The sequence below is a fragment of the Varanus komodoensis genome, unplaced genomic scaffold (genome assembly GCF_004798865.1).
Source record: "Varanus komodoensis strain SLA01 unplaced genomic scaffold, ASM479886v1 scaffold12, whole genome shotgun sequence".
In the NCBI taxonomy this organism is placed as follows: domain Eukaryota; kingdom Metazoa; phylum Chordata; class Lepidosauria; order Squamata; family Varanidae; genus Varanus; species Varanus komodoensis.
The window spans coordinates 26,058,047-26,077,115 of NW_025335349.1; the positions used below are offsets into that span (position 1 = coordinate 26,058,047).

Sequence of the window (19,069 nt, forward strand, 5' to 3'; positions counted from 1 at the left end):
TACGAAAGACGCTATCTTAAGCGTGTTTAGACAGAAAAAGGCCCTATAACTCCCAGTGTCCCCCTGGGCCTTTTTCCTTTCCAGTGTCCCCGTGGATCTTTTTCCTGCTTATACATGCATAGCCCCAAAGCATCTCTTGTGTTTTGAATGTGCCCTATAAATGCTTCCAGTGTGCAGCGCTGGGCGGTCTTACTTGTCAGTTTCCTTGTATATTTCTACTACTTTGGTGCTCCAACTGCTGAAAGGTACAAAGTAATGGGCAAGATGGCTAAATCTGCACTCTTGTGCACTGGCAAAAGACATGGGGAATTAAAAAAACATAACCTCATGTATAAATTTCAACACATACTCTTTCTTTTACATTTCAGTCATCTAAAAAATGTATATTGGATCAACTTGCCATTTGCTAATTATTTTATGATTATAAATTAATAATTGGGTTATAATAAAAGCCTTCTCAATTCCTGGACAGACATCAGGATCTCCAGTGAAACTGTCTCTAAATGCATAACATTCATTATGTCCAAAAGCTAAAGCAATGTTGATCTTTGTGGGTAAGTATATATAGGAGAGCTGCTTATATATCACCCCGCCATATGCAACCAAAAGAAGTAACACATCACCAAAAAGATGGTGAAAAAGAACACAAATTGCTATAAAATATTTATATACTAATTTATATGTATTGATGTACATTTAGAAATAATTTAAATACAATTACTCTAAAATAGGAATGCAATGCAATACACAACAGGGAAAACAGTGACTACCTGACTCAGGTAGTTGTCTGTGCAGGTGCTACCAGTGGGCAATTTCAAGGCCCAGCTCTTTATGGTTCTTTATCTTTAAATGAGACTCGGACTAGATAGCCCTTCAAATAAAGGGTATTTTCTAAAAGAAGAGCAGGAAACCTCTCTTTTGGTGCAATTTCATTAATTTGTTCACATTTTTCTTTTTCTTATGAATTGCACAAATGGATTCCTACTTTACTATTATTTTTTCTCTGATACTTCAAAACTGTTCACAATCTAGTCTATATGCAGTCTTATCTTGTCAGTTGCATTGTTACGCGTCCTACTCAACTTAGGTGCTCTGACAGCTGAACTTAAAAGATAATTGACAAGGCAACATAGCAGACAGCTGAATCTTGTGCATTTGCAGAAGACTGTGAGAATTAAAACAACCACAATCTCATATACAAATTTCAAGATACGCACACAAAATTGTACATGGTACCGTACTTTAAAAAATGTGTATTGGGTCACCTTGCTACAGATTAAGCCAATGCCAGCAGAATGAAGACCACAACAAGATTAACCTTAGTGGAGGGGGAGCAGCTTGCTGCATGTCTTGCCCACTATGTGTCATTCCCAGTGGGGGAAGGTGTGGAGCAGTAAAGCAGCCCCCTTCCAAAATGGTGGATGGAGAAGCTCAAGCTGGGGCTTTGGTTGGCGACTAGTGGAACTGAGTGAATCTGTTCACGTGATGTGCACACCACCCCAAGCGAGGAACTTGGCTCAGCCTGAGAACAATGGCTGCACTTCCTAGCACTGTACAAGTGTGTATGGTGGGGACGTGGCATACTGCGTGTAGCCAGGGAGTTGGTTGGCGCTGGGAAGAGAAACTGAGAAAAAATGGGTGGGGCGGTGATGTTAGACCACATACGGGAGTATCTCTGGGCCCATGATACAGCCATCCACAGAAAATATACTTGTATTAAAGGCATGAGGGTCTTGGCCAATGGGGAACTTGATGGATGGCATGGAACTGGAAATTTTAAATGTTCAGTTTAAGAAATGATTTTATCCCTTAAAAATGCAAAGGAAAGGGAAAGGTTGTGCATGTAGAAAGCCTGGTGGAACTTCCAAATCCAGAGCCACAGGGGTGAGTTGGCTCAATAAGATTTCATCTGGTCTGGGATGCTAGGTTTTAATGCCTTGCATGGTTCCTTGCCCTACAAATAACAGAATAAAATATGCACAGTTGCATATAGGTGTGTATCTGCTCAGTGTGTTAGCAGTAAATAATTGCAGTTGTGAATGCAAAGCCACGTGCAGCCAAGTAACCTTGAGCCAAGGGGGAGAGTAGGATAAGCTTGCTGGAATATATTGGCAGAATTTCTCTTAATAACTAGCTTCTTCCTCTTTGTGCGATCTGTGAATTGTATGCATGTGTGTCTTTTGTGTATAGCAGTCTATGCGTTCTTAGGCGGAATGGAAATAAGCCAGCCCAGTGTGCTGTCACTTCAAGTTTCAGGTGAGAAACAAGGAAGTTCTGTGAGTGCGCTGGACGTCTTGTGGGGATAACTCCGAATGGAGTTTTGGCTTCATACCTTGGAGGCTCAGCTTTTTTGGTCGAACTAATCTTGGCTGAAAGCTAATGAGCAGCCAGTGAACAGACCCATTTCAGACGTTAAGATCCTCAGACACAGGAGAAGACTGTAAAGACTGTGTACAATCTACATTGTTGTGGCATTTAGCAGAGTAAAGCTGTCTTCCATTTCGGCTATAAAATAACTCTACCTGTGAACTGTGGTGAACTGCCACTAGCCATTGCTTAGTGGTATCTGTGCTTAGAGCAGAGCTAGGCAGACTTCTGGGGTCTACTTTTTTTATTTTTATTTTTGTACTGATACCTCAAGATCTGACTGGGGCCAGGTACAGAATATTGATTCAGTAGGAAAGAACTACTGAAAAACCTACAGTCCAGAAACAGGATACCTCTGCACACATGGTGCAGAGCAAAAATTGGTTTTATCTGAATTGTGCTCAAAGTCCTTTCAGGTAAAAATTTACTCCTAAGTTTAATTTAAGGTTAGTGATAGGTGCAGAGAGCCTTTTTGCTGCTTCCGCTCTTAAATACCAGGGAGTCAGAAATCCTTGCAGATCTTCTGCAAATTACCCAGAGACCTACCAGAAAGTCCTGATTTACCTCCCCTGCTCCTTCCTTAGATCAGGGAAGGGCAACCTATTCCATCCAGGGACCAGATGGACCCCTACACGAAACAGGTAGGCTGGATGACATAATGGAAGTCCCTCCCAAGCCTCGCCCCATATGTGACATCATCACACCCTGACCACTTTTTCTCCTCCACACACCTCCCTGTGCAAAGAAGCCAATTACATTGACACGAGCCAGCCATGAATTGCCCCTTCTTCCCACCCAAGCTGACTCTTGATAGGGGTGCAAACTGGGCGGGAAGGGTCTTGTCCCACTCCTGCAAGCACTGGCTGAATGGAGCACTCCCATGCCCGCCCTGCTTGCATTGGCCTCCCCAGCATAAATAGTTACACATGAGCTGCCTCTTGACACAGCAACCACCAAGCCATAAAAATCAGGAATCAAACCTTTTCAAGGCTGTCTCAGCCAGAATCCACAAAAGGTCTGTTCCCATGCCTGGGCTTAAATAAAGATAAGCAAGCACCAGTACCTTTTGACTGATTGAAGAAAAAGCTTTATGTAAAATGTTATGTAAAAGTTAGGACTCTAACATCTAAACATTCTATTGAAATGTGCATGTTCATTATAGAGATATATGCACCTAGTGCTCATTTTAAGACAAGTGGGATTTAAAGTTGGATGGATGCAGCCTGAAGTATCGATCCTTGATATGGCATCCCGCTTACCCCAGTTACAGTGTTTGGGGTGCAGGATTAGCACATGCTGATTTGGGGGTGGGGGGAGAGTTTCTGCTCATTCACTCCCGAAGGCAAGTGGGTGCTTTTCAATAAGCTTTTGAACAACATAGTGTGTTTTGAATGTTTTGTTTCACTCCTGTCCCCCTGCTGTAGAGCGGGCCTGGTTTCTCAGCAGCCTGGTTCCAACTCTCACCTTGCTCTGTCTTGCTCCACACATTCACTTGTTGTATGTTTCAGTGCAAGTGCATTGTGTTACATTTGTGGCCGTGGGTGTAGACTCTGTGCTGGGAGTGTGTCCGAAGCATTGTGTAAGGGTGTGTTCAGCTTCCAGCGCTTGCATGGAAAATACAGCTATACCAAAGGATAAAATCTGAGCTGTTTGCAGAATGTGTTTGCATTGTGTAGCCTCAGCAATGGCTGGCTGTTGATACGGGAGCCTCTTAAAGGCAGCTCTTTGCCTTATGACTGCATTGGAACTGATAACCAAGTTTTGTTTTGTTAACCAATAATAAATGGGAAAGATTTATTTTGCTTCATTTGAAATCATTTCTAGGCTGCCTTAAATGGTAGAACCCTCTTAAGATGACATATAAGATAAAACCCATGCAGAACAGATACAATAAAATCCAATAAATAAGGATTCAGTTAAAATTACATAGAACAGTGATTAGCAATAACAATAAAACAGAGATTACCAATAATATTAAGAGGTTGACATTTTTTATGCAGAAGCAGGGACTGCTTAGGTTTGGGGAGTAGCCGGGTGTGGGTCAGGGGAGAAGGGCGCCCACTTAAAGCACTTAATAGTTGGAAACCTTTTGCTGCAGATCTTTGCCAAAAGAGCCCTCTTCTCCTCTCCCCCCCCCCACTAAACAAAACCCAGTTCATAGTTGCTTCTGAATAGATTAACCGGATTTCCATAATTAGAGTGTGTGGGGACAATGGGATTCTCTCCTGACTAGCCCCCCCTCTTTCCTTTTGTCTTGCGCTTTAGATAATGGGCAAGCCAAGAGGGTGGGAAACTGACATGCCATTTGGTCACTGGACAGTAATTTTCTCACACTGCCAAGGGAGAGCATTGAAACATCTGCCTTCTCCGGGAGTCCTTATTCACGTTCCGTTTCAAATGCCTGACAACTTCTCTCCCTCCTGGCCCCCTCCTCTCCTGCCTCCCTCTCTCTCTCCCTCTCTCTCTCTCCCATTTTCTTTAAGGCATCGGATTGGTTGGGATTTTGTTGTGTTTTTCTTCTAGCTTTCATCTGAGATAACCCTAACCAAGCATTCAGTGTTCCCCATTCTCCCCATTGAGATATGATCCCCCACACCTAAAGTTCGGTTTCTTCTCTCTGACCAAGAGAGATCTTTTTTGTGAATACTTACCTTTATCATGTACCAATGTCAAAAGGTCTGACCTCTTCCAGCAAAGGCCCTCACCAGTAAATACAAGATCAACTACAAAAATTGCATTTAGTTAAAGCATAACTTTTAGAAGGGCAACACATTCTTTTCTTGTGAAAACTACAAATGATGGAGAATCTACTTCTTCTTTTGGGATACTTTCCAGTGGTTAATTGCCCTGATTGTCAAACACTGGGGTCTGAATTCCTTTTTCTGCCCACCCCCGTTTCTAAAATAGTCACACACACACACACACCCGGCACCTGTCCACCGGAACCTATGCACCTGAAACTTAGCATGCATACTAAGGTGATCCTAGAGGTGCATGTTTTAGGTTGTTAGGTATTGAAAACACAATTCTAAGTAATTTATATGTGTCGACATGGTTGAAGTCTGTAGTACTGCATTATCTTCATCTACTAGGGTCATACATCCATAACCATCACATAACTTTGCACTTAACACACTTGGAGTCAGGGGAGATTACCAGGCTGGGACGCAAAGTTATACCCCTGCCCTTTCCTCCTTGATGTGGGGCAGGAGCCCATGCAAAGAAATGGCATGGACAGACCTCAGGGGCCAATAGATGCTCCATGGCAGGGGCTATACCAGGAGTGCCAGCAGACATAGCTTCACAGTGAGCCCAACTCTGATGGCTGTGAATGTTTGCCTGAAGGTGTCTCTGTGTCAAGCTAAGGTCTATTCAAATCTGTGTGAAAAGCTGGCCCATTTGCCATCTTTGAATGAAATTGCAGCCCAATCCTACACATGCCTGTATAGAATAAGACCCACTGAATTTAATTGGACTTGTTCTCAGATAAGTGTGCAAAGGTTTTAATTTTCTCTGTGGAAATACTTACATGGACTTGCTCAAATGCTACATTTCTGCAGGACTTAGATGTATTTCAGTATCAGAGTATCCAGTAGAGCTAAGTGTACATAGCCAAGCTTCGGTTGTCTTTGTTAGAGCATTTCTACGTCGGGTTGTTACTACCATAGTTCATTTTCTCAAATTGGGTGCAGTTAGTGCACTTCATTGGTGCTGATCCAGCCAATCCTAGGCATGTACCAGACACTATTGAACCATTGACCAGCTAAAAGCTAAATGTCCCAAAGCACATTCTGTGGGAATGGATCACAAAGAACTTTAGCTGGATCAGAACCTCTGTGCTCTGGAGCAGAGCTCTTTCCACTGCACTCTGCAAATATCAATGTGAAGACACTTGCGAATCTTTCATGTACAATTCTTCCGCAAGCTTCCCCTAGTGGATCTCCCTTTTTAACATTGCGGTATGCTTAGTAATCAGAGATATCAGACATGAGTCTAATGAAGCAGATAATTTGCATTTCTCTAGGCTGAGAATATAGAGCAGCCTTCCCTGACCCAGTGCTGTGCAGGCGCTTTGGATTTCAGCTCCTACCCTTCCCAGCCAGCACAGCCAATGGCTGTGGTGTCTCCTTTTTCAAATAACAAATAAAAGGAATGACAGGACAGTCAACATTTAATGAAAAGCATCAAATCCATAGTCAGAACATGTTTTTGTTACACAGCATTTTTGCAATCTAGCCCCTGGTTACACATGCATTAATTTCCGTTGAACGCAAGAGCATGCAATGTGGGCTGGACAAACTGCAGTTTATGGCTGGGCTCTGGAATTCCCTGATGTAGGGCAGAGACGAACTGAAATTTGAAAAACAAACAAAACTTTGCATGTGCTAGGGGTTTTGAATATCTATCAAACACTGCTATCTGAAGGGTGATTCGCATACTACCTAGCCATGGATTTTTTTAACATGGAAGAGGAGCGGTTCTTCTCCCTGGATATATACAATAGGGTATGACCTGAGCACATTCTATACAATTCTTTTTCCTTTAAAAAGTTGAGGAAATTAGACTTCTGTGTACAATATGGAGAACGTTTGTTAGCTAATATATACAGTGCACATGCCAGCTCTTCTACCACCTTGGCTAGATGAGTACAGGTGCTAATTCTTTATATAAAAGTTTAAAGTGGGTTGATTATTCCATGTCTTATTTCATGCTGAAGTCTCGGGTTTTTCTTCAAACTTTTGATACTGTTGCTTACAACCCAAGAGAGTGACCTGGTTCACATATATACTATCTCAAATAACAGATCATTCAATTTTGGGTTGTCAAGATCTGAGAATCCTTCTGCACTAACAAATCATGGTGTATTAACCACAGGCAATCCAGAAAGAGAAGCTATGGTTTGTTGTTGGGTTGTGAACTCTTGGGTTCTTTAAACCATGGAATATCATTACAGGTAAGTCCAGAACTGTGGGTAGTTCTTGTGTTGTTTCAGCAGGCTACTGAAGTGATGAGCAAGAGTGGAGAAAAAACCCTAGTTATCTCCATTCTGGTACTACTGCAAAGGTATTTGGAATACGTGGTGGGGGAAGGGAAGGAGCAGGCAAAAGAAGAGGTAAACAACCAGCCCAAGAATTGTGATAACAAACCATAGTTCACTTGAGCATCTGCCAAACAGACCCTGGATAGGGCAACAAACCCTGGGTTAACATGTGCAAATCAGGGCAGTGTTTTGAGTTGAACCTTTTTGGCCATTTCTCTATGCACTGATGTTTTGAATCACTCATATGAAATTCACTGCATTTTATAGGAGAAGGTAGTACTGATCAACATGGATATTTCAAGATATGGTTCCATTGAAAATTGTCATGCTGGAATGTTAAAATTCTGAGATAGGATAAAATCATCAAAGCATAAAATAGCATAAAATCATAATATGCTCTGCCTCCTAACTCCAAAGCCATAGGTTTTAACTGGTTTAACAGTAATCTTCTCCCAAGCAACCCTGGGAATTGTAGCTTTAGGAGGGGGGTTAAATAAAGGATCTCAAACACAATTCCCAGCATACAGCAGTTTCCAAAATCCTTTGGAGAAAGTCAGGGCAGTGGTATAAAAGAGGTAGGATGTTTGTTTTTTAATAGAGTTTAGGAATCTCTGAAGCAAAGGGAAGAGAGAGTTCCTGGTGTGATTTTCAAATAAAAACAAATGTTTTGATGGGTATAAATATCAAATATCAGTTCTTCCTCTCTGTAAACTATATATCTGTAAACTATATATTCTACCCCAGAACTATGTAATGAAGTGTTTGTTTAGACCAGGGCTCTCAAACTCGTGGCCCGCAGGGTGCCCAGGCCGGTGGTGGGATGAGCGGCCCACCACCACCGCGGTGGTGGAATACTTGATGCGGCCCAGCCTCACCCAGACTCTACTTCCAGCGGCCCCCAGGTAAGTTGAGTTTGAGACCCCTGGTTTAGACTTTAAAAGAAGAGAAAAAAGTGGCTGGATTATTTTAACAGTCCAGTTTCAGCTAGGGCATGGATGGTCAGAAAACACAAAGGGCCTCCATTTTTCTCCTTGCTTTCAAATATATTTATCTTCCTCTGGGATCACTCCTAGGGGACTTTTTCTCCAAGACCTCCTCCCCCTACATCATTTAGTAAAGTGCTGATGTAACCTCTCTGAGGAATCATCTATAGCTTGACAGCTCAGTGGCCATAAGAAAAATATTCACATAATTTAAGTTCACATGCTGTTGCCTGAGAGATTTAAGTTAGACTGAGATGAAGGGGGCAATCCTATGCATGTTTGGGCAGAAAAAAAGACCTACAACTCCCAGCTTGCCCTGTCCATGCCGAAACATGCAGGGTCTTACCAGGTCAGGCCTTTGTTGCCTAGCCTCATTCACAGAATTTTACAGATGCTCCAGGCCTTGTCATCTTCCACTCCACTCATAACATTCCCAGGTTTTTCTTAGCACAGAGAATCCCTTAAGGAGATGGATCAGCTACATAGTGCATTTTGGTTGGTAGTCCCAGGCAATCTGGAAGCTCCAAAGCATGGCAATATCAGGGACCAGCAGCCCATGACTCAGGTTCATTTGCAGTCTTGAGGCTGTAGCTCTGGAAGTATTTGTGAACCTTTACAAGTACAACTTCACAGATGTAGAGGACATTTCTAACTAATTAGTATCTGGAATTACACAGAGCTAAACACACACAAACTTCACACCCCAGGTCTCTGTTGATTGTTTTCTTAAACCAAGGGCTCCAGGCATCAAAAAAGTGTATAGCTCCAGGTTTGACCTGACTTAATTTTTAAGTGCCAGCAACCAAGAGCACAATAATGTGTTTTTATTCCTAAGTCTCCACTTTTAACTGAAGAGCAGTATGTGTTTCTTTCAATCATATGTTCTCAGGTAAAAGAAGCTTAGTGCATGTCTTACAATGGCTACCAAAGAGTCAAAGCATGTGCACATTATATTGTGTGCTGTTTGCTGTTTTTAAATGCTTCTGTTGATCCTCCAAGGGGTTGTGAAATTCTCACTGTAACAGCTTTCTGCTTCTTGCTGTTGCTGCCGCAAGTAATTCTGCTACCAGTTTGGTAAGGGATGCCAGCTCTCAACCCCCTCCTCATGCCCCTCTTCTCCACACGTTCTACCTCACATATATGTAGAAACAAAGAGAGAGTCAGAAGGGCCCTCCGGGGCCATCTAGTCTGGTCCCCGGCTCTAGCCAGCTCTGCTCACGACATGCCTACCATGTGCATGTCTAGTCTATCCTTGAACATCCTCACCAATGGGGCCACAACCACCTCCCATGGAAGCATATCCTTGGGGTCCTAACTGTCAGGAAGTATTTCCTGGCATCCAAATTGAACCTTGGTTCCCTGAGCTTTGCTCCACTGGAGCGCATCCTGCCCTCCTCTGCAGGGGAGAACAGGTCTCTACCCACCTCTGTGTGACATCCCCTCGCATACCTGTATGTCGCCAACAGATCCCCTCTGAGTCTCCTCCAGGATGAAGAGACCCAGTTCCCTCAGTCTCGCCTCATACGGCTTTCCCTGCAATTCAGCCACCATCCTTGTGGCTCTATGCTGCACTGACTCTAACCTGGCTATATCCTTCCTGTAACGAGGGGCCCAAAGCTGAACACAGTACTCCAGTTGCGGGCGCACCAGAGTCGTATAGAGCGGTAGTGATACCTCTCTCGATCTAGAAGCCATGCTTCTGGCTATCTAGGGTAGGAATTGTGTGTCCAAAGTGTGTGTTTACTAGAAGCCGCCCCCCCAGTCTTTTGTCCTCATTTTCCCAAAGCTCTCCCTGCTGAGTGCCTCCTTTTATTTATTTCTCTCTCCATTTATTTATTTATTTGGCATGTGGGGGGACGGGTGGGCGGCAGTGTGGGGCACGCACACCTCTCTGAGGACATTTGCTTATTGTGGCACTTTAATATAATGGTGAGTAAATGAAGGCAGGATGTCAGAGAAAGCCCAGTTAAAGCTGCCATTTAAATCCTCTTGTGTAAGTTTGATATCCAAAGTGGAAGGACAAATGCCATATAAGTCAATTAAAGCATTAGGTAATCTAATTGTCCTGTGGCCACAAAGTGGCTTAGAGGCTGAATGGAAACTCTCCCTGCCCCCTCTTGCAGCATTCCCTGGAGGCCTTTGTGAGTGAGAAGGAACACTGGAGAAGGGAGTGCAGTGGGGAAGTGAGCATGTGTGTGCATGCGCGCGCACAGCGAGCGAGCGAGCGAGCGCGCAATAAGGGAAACGAAGCGACCTACAGTGAAAACTTGGGATTGCAGCCACAAAGGCCTGGGCTGCTTGCAAGCAACATTCTGCCTGTCTGTATCCTATGTGACAAGCATTGCGGGACACCCCCCAGGCCTCTCTTTCTCTGCAGCGTCGGGCTTTGGAATTTGCTCAGCCCCTCAGCAAGGCTCCTGAAATGTCGTTGCTCATTAGATCAGAAGGACGGGAAAGCCACGGGCAGGGGCAGAAAACAGCCCAGTACAATTAAAGTTACTTAAGTCGGAGACTGCTGATGTGCTGTTAGCATTCCTCCAGCTCTGCCCTTGATTGCTTCATTGTGTGCATTCCTCTGCCGGCTGGCTCTGGAGCAGCTGAGCCCGGGGAAGGAGGAGGGGCGTGGGCGGGTCGGTGGGTGCGAGCGAGCGAGCGAGGCGGGGAGGAGGGAAGACGGACGGCCTTGGCGAGTTTCGCACAGGCACGGCAGGCTTTGGCAGAGCAAGCGGTGAAGACTGCGAAGCCGCCTCCTGCAAGGACCCCGCAGCCACACCAAGCAGCCCGCTCTTCCCCTTTCCTTGATTTTCCCTCATTTTGATCTCTCCCTCACTTTTTTAGTAATTTAGGATAGGCAGATACTATCCAAAATATCCAAATATTTCCCTATAATGCGGAGCGGGAGAGCAAGCAGCAGTAGCGGAAAAGCTATCCTTGGATATTGATAAAGTCCAAAGTCCAGACTTGAAACAAGTTGGAAGAAGTTGCTCCAATTGCCAAAAAGGGCTGTTCCTTGGATCCGGGGATGGGGGGTGGGGCTGCACTGGGAAGCCAGTAACAGTGGACAACAGTTTCCCTTGAAAGGCGGCTTAATCAACACTGTGTCTCCCCTGTTGCGTGTATTCCAGGGAGGTCTGGCATCAGGGCTAGTTGTGCCACTGCCGCAGCCACCACCTATCCTTGCATCAGGCATCAGGACAGAACACCTGAATCTGGGAGCTGCCAGATGTTATTGTGGATCATGATGGGAAATGTTCATGTCTCAGGGTTCTGTGGAAGGGTTTTAAAGTCTTGGATCAGGGATATTGTGGGATATTTAAATTGTCACGCCCAGCCCAAATTTCTTGGAGTGTTGGTGTCTCCAGTAAAGCCCGGCCGGTCCACTGATGGAGAAGGGGCCCACCTCTGGAGTACTTTGCCAATAGCTTGCTCAAACCTGGAGCTGGCCCTGGTGCTAAGTCATACTCTTGATTCAAACCGGACATGAGGTTTGGTCAATAAAGTCACATGAATTCAGTGCATATTCTAAATGCTCCAGAATTCCCTGTGTGTGCTGAGATTACCCAGCAGTCCTTGTGGTCATAGGCAAGAACCACACTGCCAATGGCCTTAGAGTTCCAGCATCAAAACAGATGCTGTTTTGCCTCATTTTGAATTCTTCATTCTCTTACTAATTTAGGGTAGGCATACAGTATTGAAAATACCCAAATTTTCCCCATAATGGGGAGTGGGGAGCAAGCAGCAATAGAAAGGGATAAACCCAGGAATCCATGTCACTGAACTGTATTTGAAGTTTAAGCTTGCAATATACCAGTCTGACCCCAACATGATGCCTCCAGATGTTTGGAACTTTATTTCCCATCAGTTCCACTCAGCATGGCCCATGGCCAGGAATACTGGGATTTGTAGTCTAAAATATCTGGAGGGTACCAGTCTGAAGAAAGTTGCCAGACCTGCAATCTATATTGACACATGGATGTTTTTAAGGATGGCTATGGGAGTACTTGCACACAGATATTATGAAATGACACTCATGTGAAAATGATGTATGTGTTTAATTGGTTTTTCAGGATCAGAGAGCTGCACCTTGCTTAAAAATAATGCTTTGCCCTTTGTGGACAGAATGAGGCAAGCACTGCTTTTTGCCCAGTGCTCATATACCTACTGACCCCAGAGATCAGTGCTCTGGTAACCCGCTTGGATTTATCTATTACATTTCTATACAGCCGGAGAGCTAGCACTGCCAGGATGGTTCACAGTTGAAGTGTGTTCTGCATGGAGCCACCCTTGGAGACAGTTCAGAAGCTTCATATGGTGCAGAGTGGCACTGCCACCTCTAAAAAACTTTATGGACTGCCCTTCCATGCCCAATTCAGGATGTTGGTTCTTACCATTAAGCCCTAGAGCAGGGATGGGCAACTGGTGACCCTCCAGATACTATTGGAGTGCAACTCCCGGCCAATGTAGCCAGTGGTGAGGGATGTTGAAAGCCGCGGTCCAACTACGTCTGAACTGCATCTTTTATTTATGCAGGTGTTTTAGTAGGTGTTATCCTTTTTGACCGAGCAGGTTTCAGTTTGTTGTACACTGCCCTGAAATCTGATATGATGAAAAGCAGTGTAGCAGTGTCTTAAATAGTAAGTAGACTGTTGCGGGTTTTCATGTTCTGTGCCTTTCTTAGTAGTCAACTGTCCTTACTGCAGTAAAAAAAGATGGACATGCAATGGCTTTGGGTGCATGAGTCCTTCTAATGAAGGAGAAATTGCTGTGAGAGGTGGCTCCTGTGTTTAATTTTAAAAGCCTGAGTTTCTTTTCTTGAGCATAGTTAGGATGAAGACAGGAATGCTACTTAAAAATAACCGTACATATGATGATGATGATGATGATGATGATGATGATTTCATTGCATTTATACCCTGCCTTTTGAACCCAATGCAGCTTACATAGCTCCAGTTTATCCTCACAACAACCTTGTGAGGTACATTACACTGAGAGTGAGTGACTGGCCCAAAGTCACCCAATGAGTTTCATGGCTGAGTGGGGGCTAACCTGGATCTTCCAGGTCCTCAGTCTAACATTCTTACCTCCACACTGGCTCTCAGTGATTAAGTGGACAGTATCCACACATGCTAATTCCAGAATCAATGTGTTAGTCTTTAAGTTGCTTCAGGACAGCTGAGGTGCATCTGTCAGCCTGACTTCATCCTGCCTTCCAATTTGACCTGCATGCCAACCGAGTGCAGCTGCAGCCGTGATTCCTGCCCTTCTCTCCCTCTTCATTTTATGTTAGAAAGTGCTAAATAGTTATCTGCCTTACTAATAAAAGAGAAGTGCAAAACTGTTCTGAGAATTGGGGTGGTAAATAGGGAGCTAGGCATATTCTAGCAGGCATGCTCTACATGAAGCTTTTGACAGGATGTCTCACCAGAGGCTGCTATGTAAACTCAAGGGGTCCTCTAACGGATTGGCAGCTGGTTAAAGAAAAGGAAATAAAATGAAGAAATGGACATTTTGTCAAGGGATGGAAATGAACTGTGCTGTCCCCAAAGGATCTGTAACCAGTGCTATTTAACAGGAATAACATATTTGATGTTGGGATGTGCATTTTGGTTGCCAAGTCTGTGCATAGTATCAAATAGTTCTGGATGATGAATGACTCTAAAAAGAATCCCTCTAAACTAGGAGACGCAATAACCAAGGCAACCTAGTCTCAGTGTAAAGTAATGCATATTGGGGCCAAAAATGCCAAGTACATGTTTGCTATATTAGGAGCTCACTTTAATGAGCTGTGACTAACCAGGGACAAAATCCTGACATCATGAAGGAGAGCTCAGTTAAAAGATTTCACTGAAAAAGGCATCTCAGAAAAAGGCCAAGTCCACACTTTGGATTACCTATATAAAGGAATGCCTTTATATGGATCGCCATTTCAGAACTGCCCCCCTCCAGATGTATTGGACTCCACTGCTGGAGGATTGGTCCCTGGCAGCTTTCCACAGCTGCTGGGCACTGTCCCTGTCTTTGAGAGAAGTGTGTAAGGCACCATATCTGAAGAACAGTTTGTCAAGGAGAGCTCCTTATGTTGAAAAGAGACTGGCTATGTTCACACATCACTTTAAACCAGGAATCTTAGCTCATTAAATCCAAGTGCAAATGACTGTGAGCTGATGCCCACAGCTCATTTGAGGCTGCTTCACTTCTCCCTTCATACATATAGATAAATGCACCAGGAAGAGGACATCTTCCTGTTATATCTGAACCTGGCTTATGGTTTATTGTACCCAAACTCTAGTTTTACACCTAGCTTATGATTTTGGCTTGTTAAAGTGTTGTTTAACTTGTTCAAGCCATAATTCTGGGTTAGGGAGTAACACAAAGCTCTTCCTCTTGCTTAACTTGGCATGAAGGGACTAGTGAATTGTTCTCAGTGTAGCTTAATAAGCCAAAGTCCCTAGATTATAGGGGTGTTCAAATACACCACATTGCTCAAAACCTTGGAACAGCTTGCCAGCCACTTCAGATCAAAATATGAGTGGCAGAGGCTATTGCTCAATGCAGTTACACTAAGACAAAATTAGAGTATCAAAGTGGATAAGACAAAAGTCAGGATGACTTCAGAACAAGAAGAGTAGCTTATAGCCTAGTATTTCATAACACCAATATCTCTAGAATGTACTAGATGACAGTACCGCTGTGTCTTAGATATTCCTGCAGCTTGCTGGAATAAACTGATTGTAAAAGGATGAAAAACATGATTTTGTGGTATGCAGTTTTTCTCTCCTAAGAAATGCAATGAAGGAGCAAGGATCTAACAGACCGAGCCCTCCAAGCAGTCATTAATCCAATACATTCATGGGAACTTGGTCTAGCAGTGGGTGGAAGGCATTCACTGACTACCATACAGTTCACATTGACTGGATGTGCGTGCCATGGGAGCTGGGCATCCTCTTCATGACACTCACTCCCGACTGAATCTATCTGGAGGGGTTGTCGTGCAGATAAATGCAAATGTCTTCCTGTTCTGTACACTGATAGTAGTGGACACTGATAATGATGCTGACACAGGTGTCCACCAAACCTATTTCACAGTGGCATTTCCTTATGGAACAAAAGGTGATCCCTGTCTTCTTTGTTCCTTTCCCTCTAGCTCTGTCAAAGATGCACTGGACACCAGAGCATGCACAGCCCCTGAATCAGTGGCCGGAGCAGCACCTTGATGTCTCCTCCACCACCTCCTCACCTGCCCACAAGTCTGACCTCTACCACAGCAGCCGGCAGCGCTTCAACTATGCCTGGGCCAACGATGACATCTCTGCTCTGACTGCTTCGAACCTGCTGAAGAGGTATGCAGAGAAGTACTCTGGCGTGTTGGACTCTCCTTATGACAGGCCATCAGCACTCGGCACCTATGGGGATGGAGCCTTCGGGCCCCTCAATGGTCAGAAGGGCGAGATGGAGCCTTGGCCAATGGCACACAGCTCAGAGGGGGCCTACCCTCTGACCCCGATGCACGACGGACTGTCCAGCTCCAAAGGGATCGTTCCCCCTGCTGTCACCCCGGGCAACAGTCTTGGTACCTCCCCTGTGGTCTCCAGTAATCTGCCTGACCCAATTTATCCCAGCAACACTTGTGGAGGACCCGCCAGTTCTGGCAGCCTTGGGGCGTCGCAGGAGTACCCTTCAGGCTACAGCGGGGCCTATCTGCCCTCAGGCTACTGCAGCCAGCCCGCCTCTGCACTCCCACCGCCTCACCCACCCTCCTTGCATAGCTCAGGCCTCCTCCAGCCCAGCCACCCTTCCACCACACTCGTCCCTGGCTACAGCTCTTCCGGACCCATGTACAACTACGCCTCGGGCAGCTACCCACCTCAGGCTGGCTATGGCACCATCCATCCTCCCCACCCATCAGCCTCCTATTTACCCTCAGGCATTGCTGCCCCCACCCCCATTCCCCCGTCCTCTCGCCCCCCTGTGGTCCCCGGGTACAGCTACCAGAGCCCCATCACGGTGCCACCCCTCAGTGGGGAGTCAGGGAGCTCTCTGAAAAGGAAGGCCTTTGAGATCACAGGTGGTGAGGATGAGAGCGAAGGCAGGTATCGCAAATACAGCTATGAGCAACCAAAGTCCCCCTATCAGATGTCCGACAGTGGTGAATGTAGAGGGAATGGATTCAACCGAAGCTCTGAGGTGCCTTTCAAAGGTGGGAAAAGGCCGGCAGGAGCAGGGGTGGCAGCCACGACAGTTGCTTCGGAGGAGCCTATTGGGAAGTACAGCAGCCAGCCCATGAAAGGACTGGTCTCTCCAGCTTACAATGTCGGCGAAGCTCCACTGAGGCCTAGTGAGAGCTTTGAGAAGTTTACTCCTCCTGCTGCCAACGGTGAGCGTGAGGGAGAGTCCTTTGCTCTCAGGATGCAGCCCAAGCCACCCCCGTTTGGGAGTGACAGCAGCAACCAGACAGTAGAAGAGCAGCTGAAAGCCATGGACCCGTTCGTTCTGGAACTAGTGAACAACAAGATTATTGACTGTGGCCCTCCAGTCCAGTGGACTGACATAGCCGGGCATGTCTCTGTCAAAGCTGCCATAGAGGAAGAGCTGGTGTGGCCCATCTTGAGGCCAGGTGCTTACACTGGGGCAAACCGGCCACCCAAAACCATCCTGCTGTTCGGGCCTCGTGGTGTAGGGAAGACTCTGCTGAGCAAGTGTATTTCTACCCAGCTGGGGTCCACCCTGCTGAAGCTTAGTGGGACAGCCTTGGTCTCCAAATGGAAGGCTGAAGCTGAGAAGATCTTGCAGACGACTTTCTTTGTGTCCAACTGTCGGCAGCCTGCTGTTGTTCTCCTCACTGATGTGGATTCACTCCTGGAAGATGCAGTTGTCCTGAAGTCCCAGCTCCTCTCCTACCTGGATAACCTTGCTACCTCAGGCGAACAGAACGTGGTTGTCATAGCAACCACCACCAGGCCTGGCAACTTGGATGAGGCCACCCAAAGAAGGTTTGCCAAGTGTTTCTACATCTCCCCACCAGACAACATTGCCAGGCGGCAGATCCTGCACCATGCTTTAGCTCAGCAAAACTACTGCCTCAGTGAGAGGGAGATGGCCTCCATTGTACAACTCACAGAGAGCTTCTCTGGCAGTGAGCTTCTTCAGCTTTGTCAGCAGGCTGGGGCAAACAAGCTTCATGGCCTGTCAGGCCAGCTTCAGCCCACCTCCTACAAGGATTTTGAAAGCATTTTTTGCAAGATTCACCCTGCTGTCTCTCAGAAGGAGCTGGAATTGTACGTGGAATGGGATAAAATGTATGGGTCTCGGCATTAGTGGAGAGTTACTTGTTTCTTCTTTTAGATCATCTTGGGTCTCTTTGAGTGGAAGCTGTTGGGAGCTCTAAGTCCTTCTTGTTTGAGATTAACAGCTTTGTCGCTTTGGGCGCCCCAGTCTCTGAGAGGTCGCACTACCCACCCATCTATGAAAATGGAGCAAGGGTGAGGAAGTCGTTCTCATCTTTAAGCAAGTCACACATTTTGGATGCAAGGACTTCCCTAGCTTGATTTACATTCATTTTTGTTTTCTAAAAATGTCTGAAAGTTTGACTGTGTGGTGGTTGTTGGGTCTCTATGTTAATGAAAAGTAGTTTCTCAATGAACTCAGGATAATCTATTTATTATTAATCTGTTTTCCCAGTTGTCCCTTTCCATACCAGCATTGTAAAGTATTCAGTCAGGTATTGCCCCCTTCCCAGTTCCCTTTTAACATCACACATCCTGGACATTTCCGTTTGGTTCTTAACTTCCATGGGTATGGCACAATGGGTCATTGGTGCATTAGAGCATAACGAAGGCTTGTTTCCAGCGGAATAGCTTACCTGTGATGTTCTTTAATGCCATCAGGAGCATCATTGTTAGTGCAGCGGGCATCAGTGGGTTTTGAGGGAAGGGGTTTTGGATTTTTTAAAATGTAGGTTGTTTAATAAACTAGCCTCTTTTTATTTTTGTAAAGTATGTAGTAGTTGATTTTTTTCTTTTTTTAACTACTCAGGAAAAATAATTTACCTCAAAACAAAAAGAATGTTTGTTTTTTTAAGACTCAAGGAAAATTTTTAAAAAGATCTGGAGGGATTACAAATGTGCTTTTTAATGCACACTTGATTCCCATATTAAAGCAAAAGAAAAGGAGAAAAAAGCAAGAATAAACTTGAAGTTGTTACAAAGATGAAAGTTGAATGTATTTCAGGGGTGTTTCACAATATATTATGCCATAACTTTATTCTTTTTTTCTTTTTCTTTTTTTAAAAGAAAACATTTTTGCCATAGAGTTTTGGTGGAGTAATGTGTCTTCAAAGAATAAGAAGTATTAGTGCTGTAGTTCAAAAGCCATGGCTAGTACCACTTTTTGAAGGAATCTTTCCATTAAATTTCCAAATTCCAGGTGACAGAGTTGTTTCCCATTTGTAGTAGGACTTCTTCATGCTTTGTCATTGTGAGCTTTCTATGAGTAGTTCAAGTTTCTCAAAGAAAGCAAATACAGGGAAGATTTAGGCTACAGTTGCAAGGACCTTGAGAAGGCATGCAGGGCCCAGGGCTCAGAGAATTTAGTAGCTCTCCCCAAGACAGCTTGCCATCCGAAACAGAACGATGAATGACTCTCCTCCCTCAAAGTTGAGGCACATCGTATCCCAAGCTGC

The 19,069-nt window shown here is 45.0% G+C and overlaps 1 protein-coding gene across 1 annotated transcript in view; it reads left to right on the forward strand.

Moving 5' to 3' along the window:
• The window catches only part of FIGNL2 (fidgetin like 2), a 60,500-nt gene extending 42,469 nt beyond the window's left edge, over positions 1–18,031 (forward strand). Inside the window, exon 2 of the mRNA XM_044422006.1 lies at positions 15,536–18,031. Coding sequence (XP_044277941.1) covers positions 15,547–17,706 — 2,160 coding nt within the window. The 5' untranslated portion in view covers positions 15,536–15,546 and the 3' untranslated portion in view covers positions 17,707–18,031. The remainder of the gene's footprint in view (positions 1–15,535) is intronic.
• Positions 18,032–19,069: the final 1,038 nt, after the last annotated feature.